At 39.3% G+C, this 24,018-nt stretch overlaps 5 protein-coding genes across 7 annotated transcripts; 3 read left to right on the plus strand and 2 right to left on the minus strand.

Annotated features, from left to right (window-relative positions):
• The first annotated feature begins 774 nt into the window (after positions 1-774).
• Positions 775-5,639, plus strand: LOC141840102 (putative BPI/LBP family protein At1g04970). Its single transcript, XM_074727998.1, has 6 exons — positions 775-1,221; positions 1,642-1,781; positions 2,201-2,552; positions 2,897-3,145; positions 4,591-4,716; positions 5,250-5,639. The coding sequence occupies exons 1-6, from the start codon at positions 814-816 to the stop codon at positions 5,439-5,441; spliced, it is 1,467 nt and encodes a 488-aa protein (XP_074584099.1). The 5' UTR covers positions 775-813; the 3' UTR covers positions 5,442-5,639.
• Positions 5,640-5,967: 328 nt separating this feature from the next.
• On the minus strand, positions 5,968-7,389 carry LOC141837556 (putative indole-3-pyruvate monooxygenase YUCCA10). Its single transcript, XM_074724936.1, has 4 exons — positions 6,769-7,389; positions 6,458-6,691; positions 6,229-6,354; positions 5,968-6,135 (listed from the first exon to the last, which is right to left on the minus strand). Exons 1-4 carry the CDS (start codon positions 7,387-7,389, stop codon positions 5,968-5,970), a joined length of 1,149 nt encoding a protein of 382 aa, XP_074581037.1.
• Positions 7,390-9,221: 1,832 nt separating this feature from the next.
• LOC141838609 (varicose-related protein-like) lies at positions 9,222-19,887 on the minus strand. Its single transcript, XM_074726134.1, has 12 exons — positions 18,988-19,887; positions 17,740-17,789; positions 17,509-17,665; positions 17,121-17,339; positions 16,130-16,258; positions 14,271-15,851; positions 12,009-12,356; positions 11,811-11,930; positions 10,436-10,606; positions 10,125-10,286; positions 9,848-9,973; positions 9,222-9,719 (listed from the first exon to the last, which is right to left on the minus strand). Exons 1-12 carry the CDS (start codon positions 19,771-19,773, stop codon positions 9,411-9,413), a joined length of 4,158 nt encoding a protein of 1,385 aa, XP_074582235.1. The 5' UTR covers positions 19,774-19,887; the 3' UTR covers positions 9,222-9,410.
• Positions 19,888-20,656: 769 nt separating this feature from the next.
• LOC141841895 (heavy metal-associated isoprenylated plant protein 47-like) lies at positions 20,657-21,308 on the plus strand. Its single transcript, XM_074730094.1, has 3 exons — positions 20,657-20,734; positions 20,808-20,883; positions 20,959-21,308. The coding sequence occupies exons 1-3, from the start codon at positions 20,729-20,731 to the stop codon at positions 21,102-21,104; spliced, it is 228 nt and encodes a 75-aa protein (XP_074586195.1). The 5' UTR covers positions 20,657-20,728; the 3' UTR covers positions 21,105-21,308.
• An 862-nt stretch (positions 21,309-22,170) lies between these two features.
• LOC141840783 (putative E3 ubiquitin-protein ligase XERICO) lies at positions 22,171-23,287 on the plus strand. 3 transcript variants are annotated; one of them, XM_074728846.1, is made up of 3 exons: positions 22,171-22,242; positions 22,558-23,149; positions 23,234-23,287. In XM_074728846.1, the coding sequence occupies exon 2, from the start codon at positions 22,644-22,646 to the stop codon at positions 23,109-23,111; it is 468 nt and encodes a 155-aa protein (XP_074584947.1). In that variant the 5' UTR covers positions 22,171-22,242; positions 22,558-22,643; the 3' UTR covers positions 23,112-23,149; positions 23,234-23,287. The 3 variants fall into 3 exon arrangements, with proteins under 3 accessions (XP_074584947.1, XP_074584946.1, XP_074584949.1); XM_074728845.1 differs by having other exon boundaries at positions 22,558-23,287; XM_074728848.1 differs by having other exon boundaries at positions 22,174-22,242; positions 22,573-23,287.
• The last annotated feature ends 731 nt before the right edge of the window (positions 23,288-24,018 follow it).

Below are 24,018 nucleotides of genomic sequence, written 5' to 3' on the forward strand. Positions count from 1 at the left end.
AGGAGATCGAAAGTGAACCGTGCAAATTAAGAGACTGCTTCAGTTCTTGTGCCGTCGCGTTGGCGTAGGAGAGGAAACAAACACTAACAGAAGAGAGTGGAATAGCTTTGCCTCTGCGTGATTTAGTGCACTCAGTCAACTAAAAAATTGGTTTCAAGCTGTGAGTTTATAGAATTTTTTTTATTAAAATTATTAATTTTTAATAAATTAAGATGAAAACTGAAGATACCCACAATATACACTTTTTCTAGCCGTCTAGTGATTGGATTGGTAAAAGGCCAACCTGTGGGACCAGAAGGTCTAATCCACTTATGAGGCGGGTAGTGGCTAGGGTTATTTTAATTAGGCATTAGTGCGATTTAACTTTGAACCAATAATACAAGCAATTATTTGCAACTGGTTATCCAATCCGATTGGGGTGTCCACTGGGCCCCACTCGTTCTTGTATTAGATTTTGTTTGTAGTCATTTCTTGCCTTTTTTTAAAAAAAAAATCAAGTTGCCTAAATAAGTTTATAAATATAAATTTTATAAGATTTATAAATTATGAACTTTAACAAATTAAGTTTATTATTTAATAAATATAAATAAGTGTTATCGAATTGAATATTAAATATATTTATAACACCCGAATTATTTAGAACTTGAAGTGGCAAAATGAAAAAGAGTTCGAAAATCCAGGGAAGTAGTTTGGCATTTTTAATTGAAATATCAGAAATTATGGGGGCGTGGAAGTAAAATTTCTCCTGAAACACCGCAATCATCCAAACGGCGATGTCGAGCAAGGAAAGTTAGCCCTTTCTGTCTCTCGCCCATGGCGCCGGTCCTTCTCCTCCTCGTCGTCCTCTCGGTTTCCTCCGCGCTGGACTCTTCCGTGTCGCAATCTGACGTCGGATACATCTCCGCTGCGATCTCCGAGTCGGGTCTCGCCTTCGCCAAGGACCTGCTCGTGGAGCGGGCGATTGAGTCGCTCATCCCGCTCCGCCTCCACGACATCGAGAAGTCCGTGCACATTCCTTTGATCGGATGGGTACACATGCGGGCTGCCAACATCACCCTCTCATCCATCGACGTCTCCTCCTCCACGGTCAAGCCCGGGGAGTCCGGGATTGCCATCGTCGCCTCCGGAGCCACCGCGAGCTTGAGCTTTGATTGGTCGTATTCTTACAGTACTTGGCTTATCCCTATCGAAATCTCTGATAAAGGGAGAGCCTTTGTTCAGGTACCATGGAAGAGAAACCGAATATTCATAGATTATAGCAATTTCTTATTTCGTAGTTTTTCAGCTTTCATGGATGGCAAGATATAGATTGAGTTGACGTTTATTTGTTATTATATATATTAAACTTTAGAACGTAGCTAAATGAGGTGCGTGTGAACTGTTTATCATCTTGACCTGTAAAAATTGCAGTGATGAACACATTATTACTTCATATTTAGTTATTACCTCGTGATTGGCAGAGACATTTTTGATACATTACTATGAGATTCCCTTTCCAGCTTTCCTTTTTCCTCTCTTTCCATAAAAATGTTTTTCTTCTTTTGAACACCATAGCTCCTTTCTAGAATTTAAGTATTTGATTCTTGTTGTGGATCACTTTTGATCTTTGATATATACACCTTTTCTGCTTTATGAAGCAAGGTTGAAGGCATGGAAGTGGGGCTAACCATGATCATGGGCAGAAAGAATGGAACACTGGAGCTGGCTGTTGCACAATGTGGTTGCTACATGGAAAATTTAGTCATAACTTTGGATGGAGGAGCATCTTGGTTCTACCAAGGGTACATGGTTCATTCATTAAGGACATCAATATTTAAATTCAACTATGCATACTATAACGATTTTTGTCTTAAGATGCTTGCATGTTCCAATATTCAGAGAGATGAGATATACATCTACTTTGTGCATATTGCATAATATAATTAAACAAGATCACCTAGTGCTTCACGAAAAGGCCAATAGAGCTGGTATCAGAACCCATGAATCTCCAATTATCCACAGTTTAAAGATTAAGGAACCAATGGTTAAACTTTCTAGAGTCATTTAGAACACATGAATCTCCAATCTTCTATCCCATGCTCTTTCAGTAAGTCATCTTAGTTGAACATTTGTTTACTTTGTTAGAAAGTTGTTTATTCTTGTTCCATGTAAGGGAGTCTATTCACTAAAATATCTTGTTTTCTCTGTCCATACTTTTTAGGTTTGTATATGCTTTTGCAAATCATATCCAAATTGCTGTAGAAGATGCAATTACACAGAAGATTGTCGAAGGGGCACAAAAGCTTGATTCATTACTGCAAACTCTTCCAAAGAAAATTGATGTGGACAAAGTCTCTGCTCTAAATGTCACATTTGTGAATGACCCAATTCTCACAAATTCTTCTCTTGAGCTGGATATTAATGGCTTGTTCATTTCGTCAGATAAAACTTATGCTCATAATTACCTTCACAAGACGTCTAAGCTCTCATATACTTGTTATGGGACACAAAAAATGCTTTCAATTTCACTGGATGAAGCTGTGTTTAATTCTGCATCTGTCATATACTTCCAGGTAATCTTTACTTAACATCAGTGAACTCCATGGCCTATTAATATGGCTAGTCCGTGAGCTATTAGGAAGGCTCTTTCTTGGTGGATTTCCATGGTCTATTAGTAGAGTCAGCTTGAAGGACTTGTTACAGTATGCTGCTGTCATGCCTATGTGGGCTTAACCATTCACAAGTTTAGGGTCATTAATCAAATTTTGGGCTTCAACTTGGAAAAAAATGATGGCATCTTGTGTCTGTGAAAGACTTCTCTGTCTTCTGTTTTTTGATTTGGAATTTACTAGCTAATCATCTGCTAGTACGGCATATAAATTATCTTGACCTTAGTAATTTGTGTTTGTATATTTAGGCCGGTGTGCTGCATTGGATGGTTGACAAGGTACCTCAGCAGTCTCTTCTGAACACTGCCAGCTGGAAATATCTTATTCCCCAATTGTACAAGAAGTACCCTAATGATGACATGGTACTGAACATGTCACTAACTTCTCCTCCAGATGTGTGGATAATCTCACAAAAACTTGGAGCTGTGGCCTTTTTAGATATGACTGTTATTGTCTTGGATGGCGATGCAAGAACTCCTGTTGCATGCATATCAATGGTAACCATTTTATCTCCATTAAATTCTTCCTTCATTATATCTACTACATGGTATGCTACAATATTTATGTTTCTTTATGCCACCTTGATGAAGTGAGATAATTTCTGGCTAAATTCAGAATATCTTCTTGATTATTGAAATCTGAGTTATTACAGAAATGTGAAATTGAGATGTCTTTTGTTCAATTGAACGGGAGCTAGATTAAGCTTCAATGTAGTGACATGAGAATATGTTTTTTTATGCGATAACGCAGACTAACTTAATCAAGTTATTTGAATCATAATTTGGACCTTTCTTATCTGGAGGTCTTTTTCTTTAAGTGCATTATTATCTACTGTTAATAACAGCTTATTGGCCTACTTAACTGTTTCCTCTGGACTGACCTGGATCATTTGCTTCATATGGCATTCGTTAATGTGTGCCTAGATTCATGAATTCTCTGGTAGAGAGGAATCGAGGTGGAATTCTTGGCTAGGCTGTGGTTTAAAAGAAATCCCTAATTGCAGTAGGAGTAGCTACTTGTTTCATGCCTTCAGTTTGAGCTTCAGATCCTGAATCTCCATAAATGGGTATAACTGATTAAGGTGGCCACTTTTGTGTTGCAACCACAAGTTGTGATACTCTCCATTTGTTATAACGTCGCCACTTCACAATATAGGAAAGCTAGTCTTGAGATTGTTGCTCTATCATACAGAAGCTCTTTCTTGGAAGTGTATGCTTTACTCTAACTGCTGTCTACTCTCATCACTTCTAGAACTCTTGAATAATATATTCAATGTGTTTTTGCTCTTGTTGCTAAAAAAATTAAAACTTTTATCATCACAGAAAATGGAAATTGATACTAAAGTTTCAGTTGTGCCGCTATCGGAAGTTAGCAACTTTGAATTGTATAGATACAAAGGTATCATATGTATTTTATACAAGAGGGGATCCCTTAGTAAAGGAACAACTTAAAGTTTAGTTTAAAATTTTTTATCAGTGCCATGTGAATTATGGAGATTATGGTTCATTAACTTCATTTATCATTGAGGTATAAAATATTAGCAGTTTGCTTAGAGATATTTAAACTTTGTAGATCGACAATCCGATCTTATGTAGTTTATTTATTTATTTTGGTTTGTCAATTCTATTACTCAATGAATAACCTTGTTGTTCCTTCTTATATTTCTGCTACAGACTGTTCGATGTATATCCGGGGCTGTTACAAATGATTATTTTTGCCACCATATATACACACAAATCTACTATTTCACTTTTTCTAGCACTTCACTACCAACACCATTCTTATGAGAATTTGCATATCTGTGCTATCACGCGAGAACTCTTGAGTATTTTTACATCATGAATCAAGTTTCTTACTCCACTTCCCAGAACTCTTCGTTTGGATTTTCAAGAAATCACTTCTTCCATACAGTATGTATGATACGGAAACTTGCTCTTTATAGGTGGTTCATGTCTCTGGAGCAGTCACAATATCTGGCAACAATCTAGCTGGTCAAGTTGGGTTAGATGACTTCACCCTTTCTCTGAAGTGGAGTGATGTAGGCAAATTTCATATGTCTCTAATACAGGTAAGGTTTGATCAACTGATATCCTGCTCCTCTTTGGAATCATGTAACCGAATGGTTATTGGTGTTCTCATATCAATGAGATTCTCTTGTTGCATGCAAATCTGAGAGAAAAAAATCCACCTTAGTTGGTTTGTCCATACCAATCATAATCCTATGATAATTACACAAAAGGATGAACAGTCAAATCCATTCGTACAACTGTGCATCATATTGAGAGTAACTGAGCGATGAAGGCATCCATTAATATGAATATGACCAAGTTGATACAGAGGCTAAGTTGTATGTTTCCTAACTTGAAGTTGTGGTATGTCTATCTGGTTGAAAAAGCTGCTCAATGCCCTTTTCATGCAATTCACAGGAATATCCTTGTCGAACTCATTTGCATATGGTCGTTCAAAATTCAGACAACATAATTTCTCATGTTTCTTTTATTTGTTTTGTAATATTTTTGCAACTTTATAATTTTAATTTTTTCTTCCAATTATGTATTTCTCTGACTACGATTTCACTGTTGCTTTGCTTCATTGGTGCAGGGGGTAGTGCGGGTTTTTCTGAACACAGTATTCATTCCATACATAAATTTGCACCTTCGGCAAGGGTTTCCTCTTCCAATTATCCAAGGTTTCACCCTCCAAAATGCAAACATCCTCACTACTAGCTCAATGATGGTTGTATGTTCTGATTTGGTGTTTAACAAATCGATCAGTTCATATTCTTCTTTCTAGCATTGATTCATCCGGCCACCTCACGGGAAGATATACACATCGAAGGGAATGTCTCTTGCGCTTTGTATACATAAATAAACATCCAGTCTAACTAGCTCGATCGTATATATAGCTAGTGTTTGTGTACCTTTAACTTAAATGTTATTCCATGTATATTTAAATTGTACACCATCTCTTGTTGATGCAAGTGATAGATTACTTGTGTGTGTGTGTGCGTGTGTATATATATAAACTCTCATGATATATATTTTGAAGGCAAAAGGATACAAAGTTAAAAAGTAGTCGTACAAGCTATGGAGACACTCGTACAACGACTGCTTTATTAATCACTCAAAACAAAATTAAACAACAAAATAAAAAAAAACAACGAGGCAGAGAACTCTCAGTCCGTCCATCTTATTGCTAGCTAGCTAGCTAGTACTGTTTGTTTAAAAATCACGCACATTATTGTTTTGGATGATCTATCTTAATTAATTAATTAATTAATTACGATCGAATGATTGATGGATCGATCGATCGATCTTAATTATGCATAATGTTTCTTGATATCGTTGGCGACGTTCTGAGCATCCATGGCCACTCCTGCCAAGCCTAACTGCATGAAGCCCGCGCAGTAGAGTCCGTTCCTTCCTTTCCAGTGGTTCGGGGCCTTCTCTTTGGGCATTCCATTCGCATCCATCAACTTATCGTCATCCTTTAATTTCATCACCAATTATATATCGATCGTAATATACTAATACTAATTAATATCTGTCTTTCTCTATCTATCTATCTATATACGAATTACCTTGAGCCAATTCTTAGCAGTGCTTCGAAACCCTGTGGCGAAGACGATATGATCATAATAGTTGGTTTCTCCATTTGTAAACTCGAGCTCATTGCCCTTGATGCTTCTGATCTCTCCCTTGATCACCTTCATTCATACACGTACATATATATATAACATTATCTAAATTGATATTGATATGGTACGTACGTGGTATATATATATGTGCATGTGCATGAAATTAATTAACCTTAATCTCTCCGGTCTTGATCTTGCCGACGGTGCCGACGTCGATGATGGCGGACATGCCAGTGTCGAGCTTAGTCCTGAAGGGCCCCTTGGTAGGCCTCACAATGCCGTACTTTGACAAGTCGCCGTACTTAAACATGGCGATGAGCAGCAACAGGGCGTCCACCACGGCGACGGGCAGGTACTTCAACAAGACCATGCCCAGATATATCAGCTCCTTGTTAAACACATGAACCTGCAGCACAAGGTGAAGATCAAGAGATAAGATCACAGAAATTAAAACTGTAAAGAATTTTGGAGATTAATTATTACTGGGCTGCGGATGACGATGGAAGTTTCGGCGCCGTGGTTGCACAGGTCGTAGGCGATCTCCATGCCGGAGTTCCCACTTCCGACCACCAGCACTCTCTTCCCGGCGTAGTCCTTGCCGGACTTGAACATGCTCGAGTGCACGACGTCCCCTTTGAAGCTCTTCAGCCCGGGAATGCTAGGGATGATCCCCTGGCTGTTCTCCCCGGTGGCCACCACCAGGAACCTGCTCCGGTAGAGCTTCAGCTCCCCGGTGGTGACGTCGCGCGCGGTGACCCGCCACTCGGCGGCGGCCTCGTAGTAGGCGGCGTGCTCGACGAGGGTGGAGCAGACCGGAGCGAGGGCGAAGCGGCGCTCGTAGGCGGTGAGGTAGTCCACGAACTGCTGGCGGGGGACGAAGGTGGGGGTGCCCGCAGGGTAGGGCATGTGCGGGAGCTCGCAGAACTGCTTGGCCAGGTGGAGCTTGAGGCGGTCGTAGGCCCGCAGCTTCCACAGCGAGGCGGTGCAGGCCTCGCGCTCGAGGACCACGTTGGGGACCGACAGCACGTTGAGACACGCCGACGTGGCCAGCCCGGCGGGCCCCCCGCCCACGATCACTACCTCCGTCCTCGTCTCCCTCGTCATTGCGCGCGCGCGGCCTGGTACTTAGTGCTCGAATATTACTGGCGGCGGCGGCGGCGGCGCTGGTAGTTGTGCGCCGGCGAGTCCTTAAATAGAAGACCTTGGACGTCTCCGGGCCCGTTTCGGCGGGGATTTCTATCCAAAAATGGCATGCTGCGCACACGTGGAGCTGGAGTTTACTCCTGTCCGATGAAGGCATACTTGCCGAAACGGATGCACGCATAGAATGCAAAGAATGTAACTGACCAATCAACGACTCATAGGAATTTCTTATACAGAATTCTTTTACACCCTCCGATGGCGTCGGGTTAACGGACGAAACATAACCGAAATCCAACGGTTCAGATTTTCCACTGTGCATGGCCTGACCGTGGATAAAGCAGCCCGCACAGGAAATCCTATCGAGACCTCTGCACAGGGCTCGAGTTGGAATTTTATTTATGGAAAACAGAAAGTGCTTTCTGTAGGAATTTTAGGTTTTTGGAAGGATGCAATTGAAGGGATTATGATATCGTGTTTTTTTACTTTAAAAAAATAACTCTCTAATTTTTTTATAATTTAAAAATGAAATATTTTCCTAAAGTTATCAATATTTTTCCAATATTGACAAGTTTCGTTTATATTTATCTGACTTTAACTAATCTTCTTTTGGTAAGCAATTCAACATGTTTTACTTATCTAAGTGGTTGACTTCAATATTTTCCATATTTATATTTTTATAATATAAGAATTAATTAGTCAACTTTTTTGTAGTGATAGTTGTTTGCGTGAGAATGGGAATCATTAATTAACACACATAGCAAACACTAAACACATTTGCAAACTTTTAATTAGAAGAATTAAGAAAATTTTAGAATTGGATAATATTTGATGAATTTCCTATTATTCCGGAAACAGCTTGTATTTATACTACAAACATTTATATATATATATATATATATCAATATCCTATTATATATATATATATATATAATGATAGCTCTTAATTTGAAAAATATAGTAGTGGTCCTTCAAATTAGTTATAGATTCAAATCCTTTCCATCGAAACTATAGTTATAGAACTTTTAGTTGGTTGAAAAATGAAAAGATTTTTGTCACCGTATAATACAAATTAGATTGAACTTAGATGTCTCCTAAAAACAAATCTTGGAGGAAGGAGATTATGTACATTCAATTTCCTTTTGTCGTCGCATTCGTCATTCGAATTCTTACGACTATGGCGCGTGGAGTTTTGTCGATCTTAGGAGGTAATCGCACTAGTTGATCATCTCACAAAGGAAAGGTAAATGACAAACTGATTCATAATTGGCATAACTCTAACTAAGATGATTCAAAGTGGCTCCTAATGTGGTACCCAACGTCACTAGTTGTTCAAAGTAATATAGTAATATATGAACATTATAAGTTGGAGTAGAATGAACAATTAAAATAATAGATAGCTTAGAAAAGTACAATGAAACAGATGATATGAACAAGTAGGAACTAATAAACGCATATGATAGTAAAAATCCAACAAATGTGTGACACGTAAATTATATGTGAACCATCAAAAAGAGAACAGTTTATAGTTAAATCATCTTTAGCTATGCATTACAGTAGTAAATCATATAAAAACTAACTAAATGCATATTTGCTGAAGAGTGTACTAATTAATTATTGTCATTTTGCTCACTAGTATTTGAGGAACAATCCTCACGGCATTTCTGTTTTACTAAAAGAGTTAAGACTAAAATGATCTTAAAAATTGTTCATATATACCAAAAAAAAAGTTTGTCTTATATATTTTATCTTATTTGCTAATAAGCACCAAATGAAGATTCAACACTACCAAAATCTTTCAATTAAAAATCCATGATGCATGACCAAATCGAGTTTCTAGCTTACAATTGTTCATTCAAAACCTAGAAAGAAGTCGAAGAAAGAAAGGAGATGAGGAACCAACCTGCATCCTCTATAATCTACATACACCACTTCTTTTCTATCTTCAATCCCTTCTGTACATGTGCATAAACCCTCTGAATAATTCACTTGCAGGATGTGAGTACAGAATTTATAACATGCATCAATAGGCGGATGTTGGCTGACTCAGGGGCAGTAGTCGTTGGAAGGGCTCTTTGGTGACCCAACAAGCTGTATACTTGCTCAAAGATAGGTCGCACATGTAACGCAATCATTTGGTCGGCCGGGTTGATTACTACAGCAACATCAGTCATCCAGCCAACTTTTCTGGATGTCTCATTGCCGATATCACAGGCCAGTTGCTGCAGAAGTGCCAGAAGAACCCCTTGACTTAGGGGAAGTGGCATTGTGGAACAAATCGCATGCAAATCCACCTGCAATATCATGTTACGTATAAAAGAGCGGAACTGAAAGGGTTGGGATAGAAAATTTAGCATAAAGGTTGACATGAAAATATCAATGTCAAGCCACTAAATAAGTTCCACAGGAATTAGACCAGTACCTGTGCACATAGCCAAGACACTATTGACACATTGCTTCTTTGAAGTGCCAGTGTGAATGCTTCCTCATATTTACGCTCAGAAATTAATCTTGAGAGTTCTTTTGTCGGATCTAGATGTGCCCCAACCTGCAGGAGAGACAGGGAAGCCTGATGTAAATAGAATGAAGCATCACTGAATTGCATACTAACAAGGAAATCAAGTAATCCAACTAAAGCAATAGAAGACGGTCTGTCCATCAGTCATGTAAGCTACGGGAATCCTGAATGGAAGTTTTACCATCTCAGAAAGGCTAGCTGTCGGGCCGTTAGCTTGTTGGGAAACCAGAGGGTTTAGAACCTTTGTGTTTCCTGCTGCAATAAGAGCCAAAATTTTTCGTTGGCCATCAATTAACTCAGTAGTGAGACTTTGGGTGATTGAAGATGCAGAGCTGATTGCTTCCTGCATAAACAAACAAATAAAAGGATTCACCTTGCAGTTTAAAGAGACTATAAGCCAAGCAAAAGATACCAAGATCATAGACAGCACAGGCGTAGTAGCAGGAGCAACAGCAACAAGGATAATGATGATTATGATATAGAGAAACTTACCCTTAAAGTAACTGCTAAAGGTGTATTTGCTGCCTCAAGTTGTTGATGAACACCAGCAGCATGTTCATCCATTCCTTTCTGAAATGCATTTTCAACTTGCTCAAACATTGCTTTACAAGATTGCTCAAATGCAGGAACCACAGATGATTCCAAACAGAACCTAAGAGAATCCTGCATGTTTCATATAGAAAGAAGTATTAGACTGGATTACTGCATTTTTCTAATTGAAAGTGGGAACAACAAACATCTATATCAAACAGAAAAACAACATAAAATAATAAGCTTCATATTTGGAACTGCCAATATCCCAAGTCAAGATAAAAGAGATGTAGGATTCTTGTGAGGAGTTCACAAGAAACATAGACCTACCTCAAAAACCGCATAAACATGGTCCTTAGATGTATTTGTTTGTTTTAAAGTTAAACTATCACAAGGAGTGTTACTAACGATAGGTTAGTTGGATAAGATACCTGCAGTACACCTCAAATAGAAGGGAGTCTGCGGACTATAAATATCAGTCATCCAGTCTAAACAAGAAGGCCAGTAAAATATCAAGTCAGCAAATTTTGTATTTAACACAACTAATATTGGTTAGATATTACTTATTTGTTACTTATATACCTACACTCCACTGCAGACATGGAAGCATATTATGATTCCTTCAATACAAGCACCCCCTTCATGTATATGAAATCATGGAGAAAATCCTAGCTGCTATGTTCAATGAAAAATATGTAGCATTTACCACTATTTGACAAGTGAGGCACTAGATGCATTTTGTTCCTAAATGTACATATGAAGTATCCATATTAATGAGGGAATACATTTTCAATTTAAAAAAAAAAAAAGACAGTCCGGTGCACGAAGCTCCAGCCAATGCGGGGTCCCGGAGAAGGATCTATTGTATACAGCCTTACCCTGCATTGCAAGAGATTATTTCCGCAACTCGAACTTATGACCGTCAAGTCACACGGTAGCAATTTTATCGTTGCGTCAAGGCTCCCATTCCAGGGAACACATTTTCTAAAGAGATAAAAACTAAATAGATAAAGTCTTCAAATCATTCCAACTATCAGTATCAGCATTCTGCCTGCATGTTAACAAATCCTAATCCAAAGGTTGTGATAAGTTTCCAAGCCCAAGAAGCAAACACTATATGTCTGGTGAAATTTTAGATAAGTTTCAAAATTGTGCTGCCGAATAGCAATATAGAGGACCACCAAATTCATTTCAAACAAGAATAGCATACCTCAACCTAAGCTTATAGTCTATATATGATAATAATGTTGTTTGATTAATTCATCATACAGTTTTTGCCATAATTCAATAGTCAGATACACACACACATACATCACTTTTTTGAAACAATGCATACCTGAAGAATCTGCTTCCCAGAGTTTTGAAACTGCGCTTGGATTTGTCTCGCAACAGTAGCTTCAAGTTTAGAACTGACTGACTTCTCCAACTGAGTTACTGCTTTATCACCAACTCCCCTCTAAGAACAAGGGAACATGGAAAGTAAGATAAAATGACCAGGTTTAGCCCAAATAAAAACACATAATCAGAAGATAACCTGAAATGACTCTGCTATAGCTGAAGAAATAGCAGGTGCAACTGAACGAGCTACAGTGGATCCTATTGTAGAAAGTTCTTTCTTCACTGCCCTTTCTAAAATGGTTGGCAAGTCCTTATTCACATAGTTAGCAATTAGATTGGTGATTTGCTGCGTACGTTCCTTCTCAAACTTCTCATATTTTGCATTTTCTTCTTGAACACGGGCCCATAAAGCATCTCCATTAGCTTTGATCATCTTCTCTATATTTCGGCTCAAGGAAGTCTCCATTCGTTTTCCTTCCTTCGCTACAGGAGCAGCCACAATTAGACTCATCTGCTTTTGCAGTTCCTTCTGCATATTCACTACCTGTAAAGAACAAAAACTAAGATGTGAACCCAACTAAAATTTAAAGCAAGAAGTGAAGCATAGAAACAGAAATTATAGCCCAAAAGAGTCACTCTGATTTATATTGCTTCAATTTTTCAAATTAGAAGATTTGCTACCTTACTGAGTGGGAGACTCCATCTTTGCATGGCAACCTTATCAGAGGACATGCTTCTTCCATTTGGTACCAAATCCTTACTATTATCATCTCTACAATATTTTTTTCCACTAGTAATCAATCTTGTCAATTCTTATTTATGAGAATTTGAGTAATAAAAAAAGGAAGAGAACAAAATCAACACTCAATTCCTCTAACAACAAGAAAAATAATTTATCAATTGGAAGAAATGTCAAAGAAGATGACAAAGATAGTTTGCTCCTTGAAGGACAAGATACAATCTGTGTTTCTACTATTCCTTTCTGAAGTATCACTAATTGTTGATGCTAACAACTCTTCTCCCCTTAGTGAAGGAGAATATACAAATTAGGAAATTAATTTTTTTAGAGTTTTAGATTGGAAAAAAAAGGTTTATTTTTGTAGATTCTTTTATTTAGGAGAATAGTTAGGTAAGGAAATTTTTTCATTTGGTAATTATCTTGTTTAGAAGATGAGATTCATCTCTACTTTGACCAAGTCATTTTAGACATAGGATTATTTCTTGAATATTTTTAATTTACTTCCACTTTGTTTGCGTTGGACTATCTAACGGGGTTATGCCAAAGAAGAATTTTGCACGAGAAGATTAAAAGCATTGTTGATGGGATTGACATGAGTGAATATAGTTGTCTTGACATGCCACTTGAAACTATAGTTGTATCACTTGTATCAGGTGATAAATAAATATGTCTCAAGTTTCATTGGTGAGACCAAGGAGGAATACTAGACGAGATAATTAGAAGCATTGCCAATTGTTTGAGTTCCCAACTAAGGGCCTCAGAGAAGTTACATCTGGACCATACCATTCGCCTTATATGCCATAAAACCCTCGTCTCCACCAGATGACCAACTAACAGTATTAAATTCAGAACACCTACTTCCTTTATATAAACCTCAAACCTAAAAATTTTCTTAACCGAAACCCATTAACCATTTGCACATTATCCCATTATGCCTTCTACCTTCTCTTTGTAATAGTGATGACAAAGCTTTGATGCACCATTTCCCTCTTCTTCATCTTCAATGCTGCTTGAGTTATAATAAATTTCAATCTAAATTTGTCAATCTCAATCCAGAGTGGAGCTGTGCAGATTTACAAATTATGACCATAAGAATAAAACATGTTATCCAAAGACCATAACTGCTAGTCCAACAATTGATGGCAATAGATGTCAATACTGATATGAAAGGGAGAGCAGCTACAAATAGAAAGCAAAGAATACCCTGTTGGTTGTGCACCACATATAGGTGAATGTTTTATCAAAGTATTGAATTTCACTAGCAAAGGTGGGATCTCAAGTGTCAGTCATTTCATGCACTAGTTTTCCTACAAGGAAATGAAATTTGTGATTAATTCACCCCTGACAATATAAATGCAAAAAAATACCACACAAGTCTATATCCTAATAGTAAACAATTGGCCAATCAGCTAGTCTTGATCTAATAAGAAGGGAAGGAGCATGCCCAAGACATTGTATGCTGCCTCAAGATACCAAACCAACCCTTAGAAAATTGATCAAGTCTGAATGCTACCACAAATTGATCTCAGATTGATCCAATCTGAAGGTGAACAAAATGAACAATGTGAATCACGTCAATAAAAGTGAAGAAAACACAAATCATTAGTGTGATTATGGGCAATAGAAAGTCAATCCTTGTTAAAAGAATCTATAGATATGTAGTGAGCAATAAGACCATTTTAATTAGTAATTTCAACTTTAAGTGAAATGATATTATACCTGGCTCAGCATTTCCTGCATAGCAAGAATATCCGTGGAAGCAGGATCAACTGAAGGGACACTCTCAGTGACTGCTGGTTCATTCAAAGAATAGGTGGAATGGAGAAGGCTAGAGGAAGGTGATGAAGGACTGGATGTTTGGTGTTGTTTTCCTTTTTGTTTCTTTCCTTTGGGAACCAGGAGAGATTGAGAAACTGTAGTAACAGCACGTTCAGCAATATCTTCTGCTGCGTTTATTGTTCTATCTCGTCCATCTTCCTTACCAGTAGTTAACAGGTGTTTCTTTGCCTCAACAATAGCAATGTCCTCACCTGGGTGACTTGCTTCCTGAAAGGAAGTTTCTATTACAGTAGAAGCCTCATCGTCTACCTCCAAGTGAGCTATAGAAACTTGAGGAGATAGCTCCAGGGCAGAAAAATCTTGAGGCACCTTCTGAGATTTGGTTTCTTGTTGAACTGTCATACCCACACCCACTTCAGCATTTATAATGCTGTCACCAGTGTTTAAGTCTTGTTCCTTCACCTCCTCAATCAGTTTTTTATTGACATTGCTGTTTTCTGAAGTAGATATCGCACCAGATAAAATTTCAGAGGGAGTAATTAGGTGAGTTGAGTTTCCACCAAGTTTAAACATCATAGGAGGATTAAATATCATGGATATATCATTCTGTCCAGTATTAAGTCCATCCTTTTCTGTACTTTCTTTTGTTACAACAGTGTATACTCCCCTGTCAATTGAATGCTCAAAACCGGAGTAATCAGTTTCATGACCACTTAATGATAGTGCATCCTCAGAAGTTTTTGCAGGGCTCTTTAGAGAAGGTGAACTTCCTGTTATGTCCATGTTAAAGGGAACTGAAGATGAGGCAACATGAATTGCATCTGTATCCACATTCAGAAGTGGAGAAATGAGTTTAACTTCAACATTTGATGTCGACGATTCATTAACACCGGTGGCCTCAGAAGAATCTGTGGTTACAAGAGCTGGAGCTGCAGATGCACCATCCATACTACCATCAGTAAGAAGGGTTTCTGGTGAAGCATCTTCCGTAGCAGTATTAGGTCTGTAGTGTTCACTAGACAACTCTGGCACAGGTAATCCTTCAGAATTAGAAGCCTCGATTACATGAGATGAAGGATCTTTTGCTAACCCAACATTAGCAATCGGTGGTGGTAGACACTGAATTAAATCCAAAGCATATTGTTGAATTGCCTGTGTCTGTACACAGTAGACTTGAACAACTTTATCTCCCTCGGGCAGGATATCATGCGTTACAGTAAGACTCAAAATAGGCATTGCCACAGTGAAGTCTGCTATATGGTCCATGTGTGTAGAAGAAGGACATGGACCATAGTCAATATGCACTGCATAAATAGCATTCTTCTTAGCATTTGCAATTATAATAAGGCTTGCTTGAGACAGCACTACTAATTGATTGAAAAAGGCCTCTTCCATCTGAGGTTCTGAAGAACTTCTCAAGTCCAACGTCTGAGTGCAATGCCATGATTCAGAGTCACTAGGCAATAGCCAACCTTCTTCACTAGTAGAAGCCCAAATTTTTATTTCTCGGCTTAAAGGTCCCTGCCACAGATAATAATGCAGCCACAAATGTCATTGAAAAGAAAGATGTAAAGAATCAAAGAATGTCATTTTAGAATGAAGGTTGTCATTCATCTCAACCTCCAGCTGCATCATAACAAACTAAGAATGAAGCTTGTCATTCATCTCAAAATTATCATAATGATCATCATACTGTGGACAAAATAGTCTACGGCAAAAGATTGATAACTAAGAAAAACATGTATGGCAAAAAATAGCTGGTGATACAAGCATCCTTAAATACACAATTGGATACATACAGCTGTGATGAGATTGATGTGTTCAGGGTGGTTAGGTGCTGTCATGAACTCCACTGAGTTGACAGGATGGCCATCATGTGGCCTTAAAACCGAAAGGGGCACTGCTTTACGGTCATCCCAGATCTTTACCTGTGAGACAACACAAAAATGATAATAGCAGTGGAAAAACAATGAGAACAAATCATGGCATCCAAAAACAATAACATTACTGTAAGTCTCAGTAACAAAGAACCCAAAAGGAAACAGTCATTATCATCATCAAACCACCAATGTAGTATCAAGCCCGTAAAATAAAGATTGAGCGTTTTGTTAGGCTATGACTGCAGACTAAACTTTGTAAGCGTGGAACTTAATTCTAAAGGAAACATATGTTACTTAATTGCCTTATCTCTAGAACATGTGTATCTTGTGAGATTTAACATTTTACTAATGAGATAATAGAGAAAATAGAGGCATAAGTGCTTAAGTAAAATCTCTATATAATCACATTAGACAATAGCTGGGCACGTACCCCCATTGCAAGAGAAAGTTAGGCAAAGATTTAATATCATGTAAAGCTAACTTATAGCAACAAAGCAACATTATAGAACTAGATACTAGCTATTTATGTTGGCACCTTTTAAAGAAATTATGCAAGCTCAAGAGAGCTGCTATCTCCACAACTGACACATCTATTATTAATTTTCTCATCTTTGGTATTACATGCACATGCCTCATGTCTTCTGGAGTGACACTAGTTTTCTTGTATTTTTCTGGCATGCAAACACTAACAAAGCAAATTATGTTTGGAATTAAACAAATCGTTGCAGATTTTGCACCCATATGTAATATTTACCTCAAACGATGTGTTGATATAATAGACTAGCGAGCAGTCAAGAAACAAGCAACAGCAAGTTTTACAAAGTGAATTTTACCTATCGAATATGAATCATTGTATTGCCCACAAAAACAGTATTAAAAGATCAAACACTCAAACAACATAAGTACAAACCGTGCCGTCTTTTGAGGATGATGCTAAACGAGTGACCATCCATTGGGATATGGACAAATCTGTCACCTCTCCATCATGTTTACCTATAATTTGCACTCCTTCTATCAGCTTTTCAATGGGGCATTTGAGTGGTTCCTCGGCCAAAAATTCTTTTCCTCTTCCAACTTTATTTATATCAATTTTTAGCACCAAAACCCCTATCCCAACATACATAATTTCCTGCAAAGGAAATGTAGGATTAACAAGAACACCAAGATATGATAAGTATGGAAAATAAGCTGTAGCAAAAGATGCATCCTACATTGGTAAATTTAAGGAAAGTTTGAAACCATGTTCACAACCATAGTTGTATCAAACAAGATCGTGCAAACTTTAAAGATAGCCTTACTTGCTTGTGCGAGTGCCAACAAATTCGGGGATGATATGACTCTCTGTCTCCAACAATCTGTATAGCCATTATAACTTTTCCTGTAATCAGTGGCTTGTTTTCCTCATCAGGCCCCTCATCAATCTTCCACACATAAACCCTTCCATCAATGCTTGCACTGGCAATAAATGAAATGAGCAGAATGTTAAGGCCAAAGAAGGAAAATAAAAGAACAGAAAACCACGCAAGTACCTGGCTAAAAGGTGCACATCTTCAGCAAAGAAAGCCATGTCTGTGACTCTCTACAAAAGTCACAAATCACATAAATCTAAAAGCCTTAATAAAATAAAAGCAAAGTTGCACAATAAGAAGTTCCAGATTGTGCCTCCAAATGATTGAGGAATATCTCAAAAGAGATAAAACACATAAAAGATATCGCAAGAATGTTTCTAAATAAGCAGGTCAAAAAAATCCTGTACATAGATAACAATGAATAGAAAGCAATATATTTATGAATGGCATGTACTGCCAGCAAGGAACACAATGATATGTGAGAGTCAAATTAGGGAAACATTGTGCATGGGAAATCATTGTTGGGAAATCTGGTATATGCCATTACATGAGTCAAAGGAAAGAGAGTATTAGCAAACACAATGGATTTTGTTAGGTTCTACAAGGTATGAATTGAGCCATCTGGCATGAACAGTTCTGTTTCATTAATTTACCATTAATGTGTAATAAACAATGAGGAATCTTGGATCTTAGTACTCCATAACTTGCTTGCCTGGGGACACTAGTCTGCCAATATAAATTTGTAGAAACTAGTTTATCAATGTAAATCAGAGACAACTCCAGAATAATATTGTCAAATGAACTGCCAACATAATTAGATAACAAATAACCCATGTGAAAATTTAATTTCTTTGGGTACCATGCTCAACATACAGAATAAATTTACAGTTTCAATAGAAGATCTTTGCTATGCATCAGAAAAGCAACCAACATTACATTGAATAATTAACATATGATTGATTAAGTAGCCAACATCACATTAATGAAATGACCGTCTATTTTAATCCATGTTCCATCAACCAACATGACAGTGAAAGCACACATTTAATTGTTTCAGCCAAAAAATTCAGATGTCAAGATGAATAAAGATGTCCAGAACATAAACTATGGCTGAGAAACAAAGTATAAGTTTTCAATTAAAACTCTTGCACAAACAAATCCATTTAGCATGCAAAAACTGACTTATCTAACAATCCTAAATCTTTAACAACGGATTCGTGAATATTAATAATATCCACACTCAAGTTGCCAACAGGCTCAGATCTGCAAGGACAAACTTTATCTGCATGTATTAACTATAAGTACTACAATATCCTGATTATAATGATATCTTAATAAACCAAAGATGCATAAAACAGAATGGAATTTTTTTACTGATCAACAGTAGAAAGTATTACTATGTCTAATTCAATGTTTCTTAAGATCCACCTGAGAATGTCCCTTTAGTAACGATCTCAGAGCAGTGTTGATATTCAGCACCCGAATAGCACCAAGCTTAAGCCCATAGCATATGTAGGTTCGATTGACAGCGATTTGCCGCCCCAAAACAAGCCCTGGGTCAGATATATACTTGGTGATCGGTGTCACCTCAAGTTGCGGCGGCTGCTTCTCTCCCGGCAGACGTGAATCAACATCATAGACAGCACGTGCCCCTGTGCTGAGAAGCCGACCCCTAGGCAACTTGTTGCTCGGCATCCTCGTCGGCGCTGGCTGGGCCAGAGAAGCAGGTGGGGCTGAAGGCACAGGGTAAAGCACGCCGATTGCTGAAGGGGTGAGGAATTCCAATTGCGTGGAAGAAGGAGGCGGCATCGAGACGGCAGATTCGAGTTGGGAACTCGCGGGAGGGTTCAGGAGGGCCATAAGGCGAGCACCGGGATTGGTGTTGGAGCTAGGACTAGGGTTAGTGCTAGGATTGGGGTTCGGCAGATGGGGAGCCACAGGGGGGTAGATGGCTGGGGGACGGTGGAGGGATTCCTGGGGGTAGTGGAGGAAAGGATGGTGGTGGAAAGGCGGAGTAGCCGGGGGGTACGAGAAGGCGCCGGGATGCGTCGGAGCCGGAAACGTCGACGTCGGTAGCGGAGACGGGTAGGCAGAAGTAGGAGGGAACGGCTGCCGTGGAATGCCACCGGCACTAGGGCTGGCGTTAGGGGGCTTGAAGAGGGCCTGCGTGTCGTAGTTTGCGGAGGTGTTGGGGCTTCCGGTGGGGGACGCCATCGTCGGCGGCGAAGGGTAGAAACTTCGAGGAAGAAGGGAATCGGTCTATCGTGCGCCGCAGTGACGAGCGGCGTAGGTTAATCCAGATCTCAGCGAACGCGGAAACACTCGAGACCGGGGGGACGCCCGAGAGGGGGCAAAAAGTAAATGGCTTCGATTTTAGTACTACGGTGAAACTTTCACTTTGCCCCCCATTCTTTCTGAATTTCTTTTTTACTTTTATAAAATTGTAATTTCTCTACTCCACAATAAACAATGAACCAAACATGAAGATATAAAACTCAGGATATAACTGAGTTGATTACGAAAGTAAATTTATGAAGAGAATAAGGGTTCAAATCTCGATGAATCTGAGTAATATTTTTCTCCGTTATGATTAATTATAATTTTTTAATTTATTTTTTCATAGATGATCATGAGATCGATCGTATAAGAGTACTAAAATGGTAGATTCCATTTTTTTTAACAAAAAAGTAGTAAACGGCAATAAAAAAGGATAAGAATTTAAATCTCGATGAATCTGAGTAATACTTTTCTCCGTTATGATTAATTATAATTTTTTAATTTACTTTTTCATAGATGATCGGATGGCGGCGAGGGTACTAAAATGTTATATTCCATTTTTTTTTTACACAAAAGTAGAAAACGGCATGATATTTCATAGACGACTTGGTCTTTCAATTTGTCATTAACTGCTTTAAGTTTCACCAACTTTTGCAGTCGTGACCATCTAGACGCTGAAGTCAACTGCTCTGTTTAAGTTGACTTGTAGTCGCGCGGTAGTGGGTACCACCAGAGCAGAAGACCACTGAGTCAGGGAAGGAGGCTCTGCCTATATAAAGGCCCTTCCTTGTGCATTCCTCTCAATAAGCTCCATTGCCTTCTCATCCAGATCACAGATCTATACACAATATCCATCTTCTTCTTCTCCAACCCACATTCAGAAAAGAAGAATATGAAGGTACGCCATACAATTCCCCTCTCCATATTTTAACTTAACAGAAGATGGTGACGGCATTAATTTGTCTCTGCAGCAGAAGATGGTGATCAGAGTAGAGATAAAGTGCGACAAATGCCGCACGAAAGCCATGAAACTTGTTGCTTCAGTAGGTACGTACAGCTACTATACTGCACGATAAGAGTTCATTGGTTGCTGAAAAACTATAGTGCGATCTTGATGATCAGCTGGGGTGGCTTCGGTGGGAGTGCAAGGGGAGAAGAAGGATGAGCTCGTGCTGGTTGGAGATGGAGTCGATGCTGCTAACTTGACGAGATGCTTGAGGAAAAGAGTTGGGCATGCTGATCTTGTTAGGGTGGAGGAAGTGAAGTAGGAGGAAACAGATGATCAGTTGCAGTACTCTTATCCAGATTCCCTTCCATATCGTGTGTTGTGATACTTATGCTTCCGTGGGTCTTGGTATTTAGGTTCCTTAATTTTTTTACTTTGTGTGTTGAGGCTGTTATTTGATAAAGAATGTGTTGTTGACGTTGTGTCAAGTGAGAATAACTACCAGAAATGATCCATTTACTTTGCACTGCTGTTTTGTTTTTTCCTACTATTACAGACACGTATTTCTCCTTGGATCCTCTCATGATCTAAGTTAGCAGGATCTCCAAGATCGGCGGTTGCAGTAAATAGATTCGTGAACGAATCAGAAACGGACACATGCAACACTGAAACCTGGTGGTGATCAGTAGCGTAGTCATCGAAGTGATCGGTCCCCTAACAAGGTGAAGGTGATGGCCAAGACCAGTCTCTATACATGTGTCGCCTGATCTAGGAGACACAGATCGTCGCACCTCTTGAATGCTGCCACGTGCTGGTCCAGCGTCGTCCCCTGGTCCCGGCCAATCAGCGTTCTGCCAAACGTCACATTTTTATTTATTAAAATTTATAATTAATCACTGCTGGGAAATACTCATGCAGAGGTGCTTTGCCGTGTGATTAGGACTCAATTATTCCCTTCTTTTTTTATTTAATTTAATTTATTTATTTATTAATTATTGAAATCAGGAGGAATATCAAATTCTAGTCATCGAGTACTAGGTATCATTTGGCCGAACACACGCGCTTTTCTAACCGACCAAAAGTTCACTCGCCTCCACTTTGCGCACGATGATTGGAAATGGTCCTGGGGCCCGCTCACCACGAGAGAGGAAGGTGAGGTGGTTGGGCGGCTGAAGACCCGGCGGGGCCGAATGAATTGTTAGCATTATCTCTTCGTGGCAGAAGTGGCAGAAGGTAAAGTGAGGGAGTGCGGCGAACCGGAGGTGAGTTTAAGAACATGCTGATGGGCGAGCGGTGAAGTTTGAGAAGCCCGTGAAGACTATCAGAGAGGTAACGTTACCGCTATTCGTGTTTATAAAATAACCCACTGGCCTTTGGCCTTCTTGCTGCCCCGCTCTTCTTAGCTTCCGTCCTCATCGAGAAAATTTCCGAAGAGAAGAACGAATCGCAAGCTGATAGCTGTGAGTACCTCCGATCTGTTCATGTTTTGTTTCTTTGATGCTTGCTCTTCAATCAATCTTGTGTCTTGGTGTTCCCTGGTTGGTTTTTTTGTTTTTTGCTGGATGGATTCATGATTGGTTGATCTCGTTTTCTTTCTGGTTTGAGAAGTTTGAAATTACTTGATGGAACAAGTCTGGCATTTTTAATTTGTTCTACAATTTTTTCGATCGACCTATTTGTATAATCCTAATTTAGGGCTTTTGCTCCCTCCGAACTCTGCAGTTTCTTGGAAATCGACCTTAATGAACGTTTGATCCTTCTGAATTTGTCTCCAGATACGATTTGGAAAGGTTCCTAAGCCTGCGATCCGAAGGATTTCGGTGTACGAATCGCGACCGTCGAATTTCCCAGCCGGACGGCCATGGGGCTCTCGAACCTCCCCACCCCATCGGAGAGCGTGCTCACTCTCGTGCTCGTCAACACTGCCCTCACCATCTCCATCCTGAAGCAGCTCCTCCGCTCCCTCCGCCAACTCCTCCGCCTCCGCGCGCCGCCTCCGTCGCCGTCGGATCACGCAGCTGGAGATCAGCCGCAGGAGCCGCACAGCCTGACGGAGCGGTTCCGCAGCCAGTGCAGGCCGGTTCGGTTCGGCTCCGCCCTCGGGCGGAGCCGGGAGCAGACCGCCGACTGCCGCGTCTGCCTCGCCCGGTTCGAGCCGGACTCGGTGGTGAACCGGCTCCCCTGCGGCCATTTCTTCCACAAGCTCTGCTTGGAAAAGTGGCTCGACTACCAGCACGCCACATGCCCCCTCTGTCGGACACCCGTCCTCCCCGGCGAGGAATCCGGCGCCGTCTGCTTCGTTTCGACTTCTTCTTGGCCGTGGTTTTAGCTCATGGGACATGACGCCCAGCTCCACGGATGCCACAGGTGCGTCTGTATGTGTCTTGCTACCTCCTTCACGATAGTGTCGGTGTGGTGATCATACTAGTTTTTGTTCTCGACTTCTTGTAGACATGGAACACTCCTCTGTACAGTTGCGCTATTAATCTATTTTTTTCCCCTTCACTTTTGTTCTCTGATCTGCTTCCAATTTCCGAAAGCAAGAGCTTCTCCTCTTTGCCCACCAAGATCGTCTCCATGCTGCAACAGAGTGCTCAGTTCATTTCTCGACAGAAATTACATTAACAAAACGGATTGATCTCCAAATTGACTGAGCTTCCGAGACTGATCTAGCTTGTGCCAGGCTAATTGGATAGAACATGAATTGGACAATTATGTGATATAGCTTGCAGGAATTGCTAATTGGGTGGAGCATGGATTGAACAATTATGTGAACCAAGCTCAATCCTGAAGGTGGAAACTACCAAGTTAGAGTACTTTGTTGGAAATCTACAGAGATCGATTATATCCAAATAAATCCAGTTTGATTTATCCAAATAAATTTATTAAAATTTAATTGGTTTGATTTATCCAAATAAATTCAGTTTATTTGATTTTGATTAGTTGGATTAAATCAATACAGTTTTAATAGAATGCTTTTTTTAAGTAAAAAAAAAAGAATCTACTACTTTAACAGTTGGTTTTGATCATTTAAATGAAAAAGTACAGTTGATCACGACGTAAGAAGATATTATTTTGATTTCGTCAAAATTTGATTTTTATCCACTTTAATAAATTTTATAACTAACTTAATTATACTCCAAGAAATCCCAAATTTTAAAATTTATTTATTAATCATCTCAAGGCATAAAAAGCATATCTAAACTTAACTAGTTTGAGACAAGCTCAACTGAGGG

This window comes from Curcuma longa, chromosome 11 (assembly GCF_044706935.1).
Source record: "Curcuma longa cultivar G26 ecotype Majalengka, Jawa Barat chromosome 11, ITB_CL_G26_1.1, whole genome shotgun sequence".
In the NCBI taxonomy this organism is placed as follows: domain Eukaryota; kingdom Viridiplantae; phylum Streptophyta; class Magnoliopsida; order Zingiberales; family Zingiberaceae; genus Curcuma; species Curcuma longa.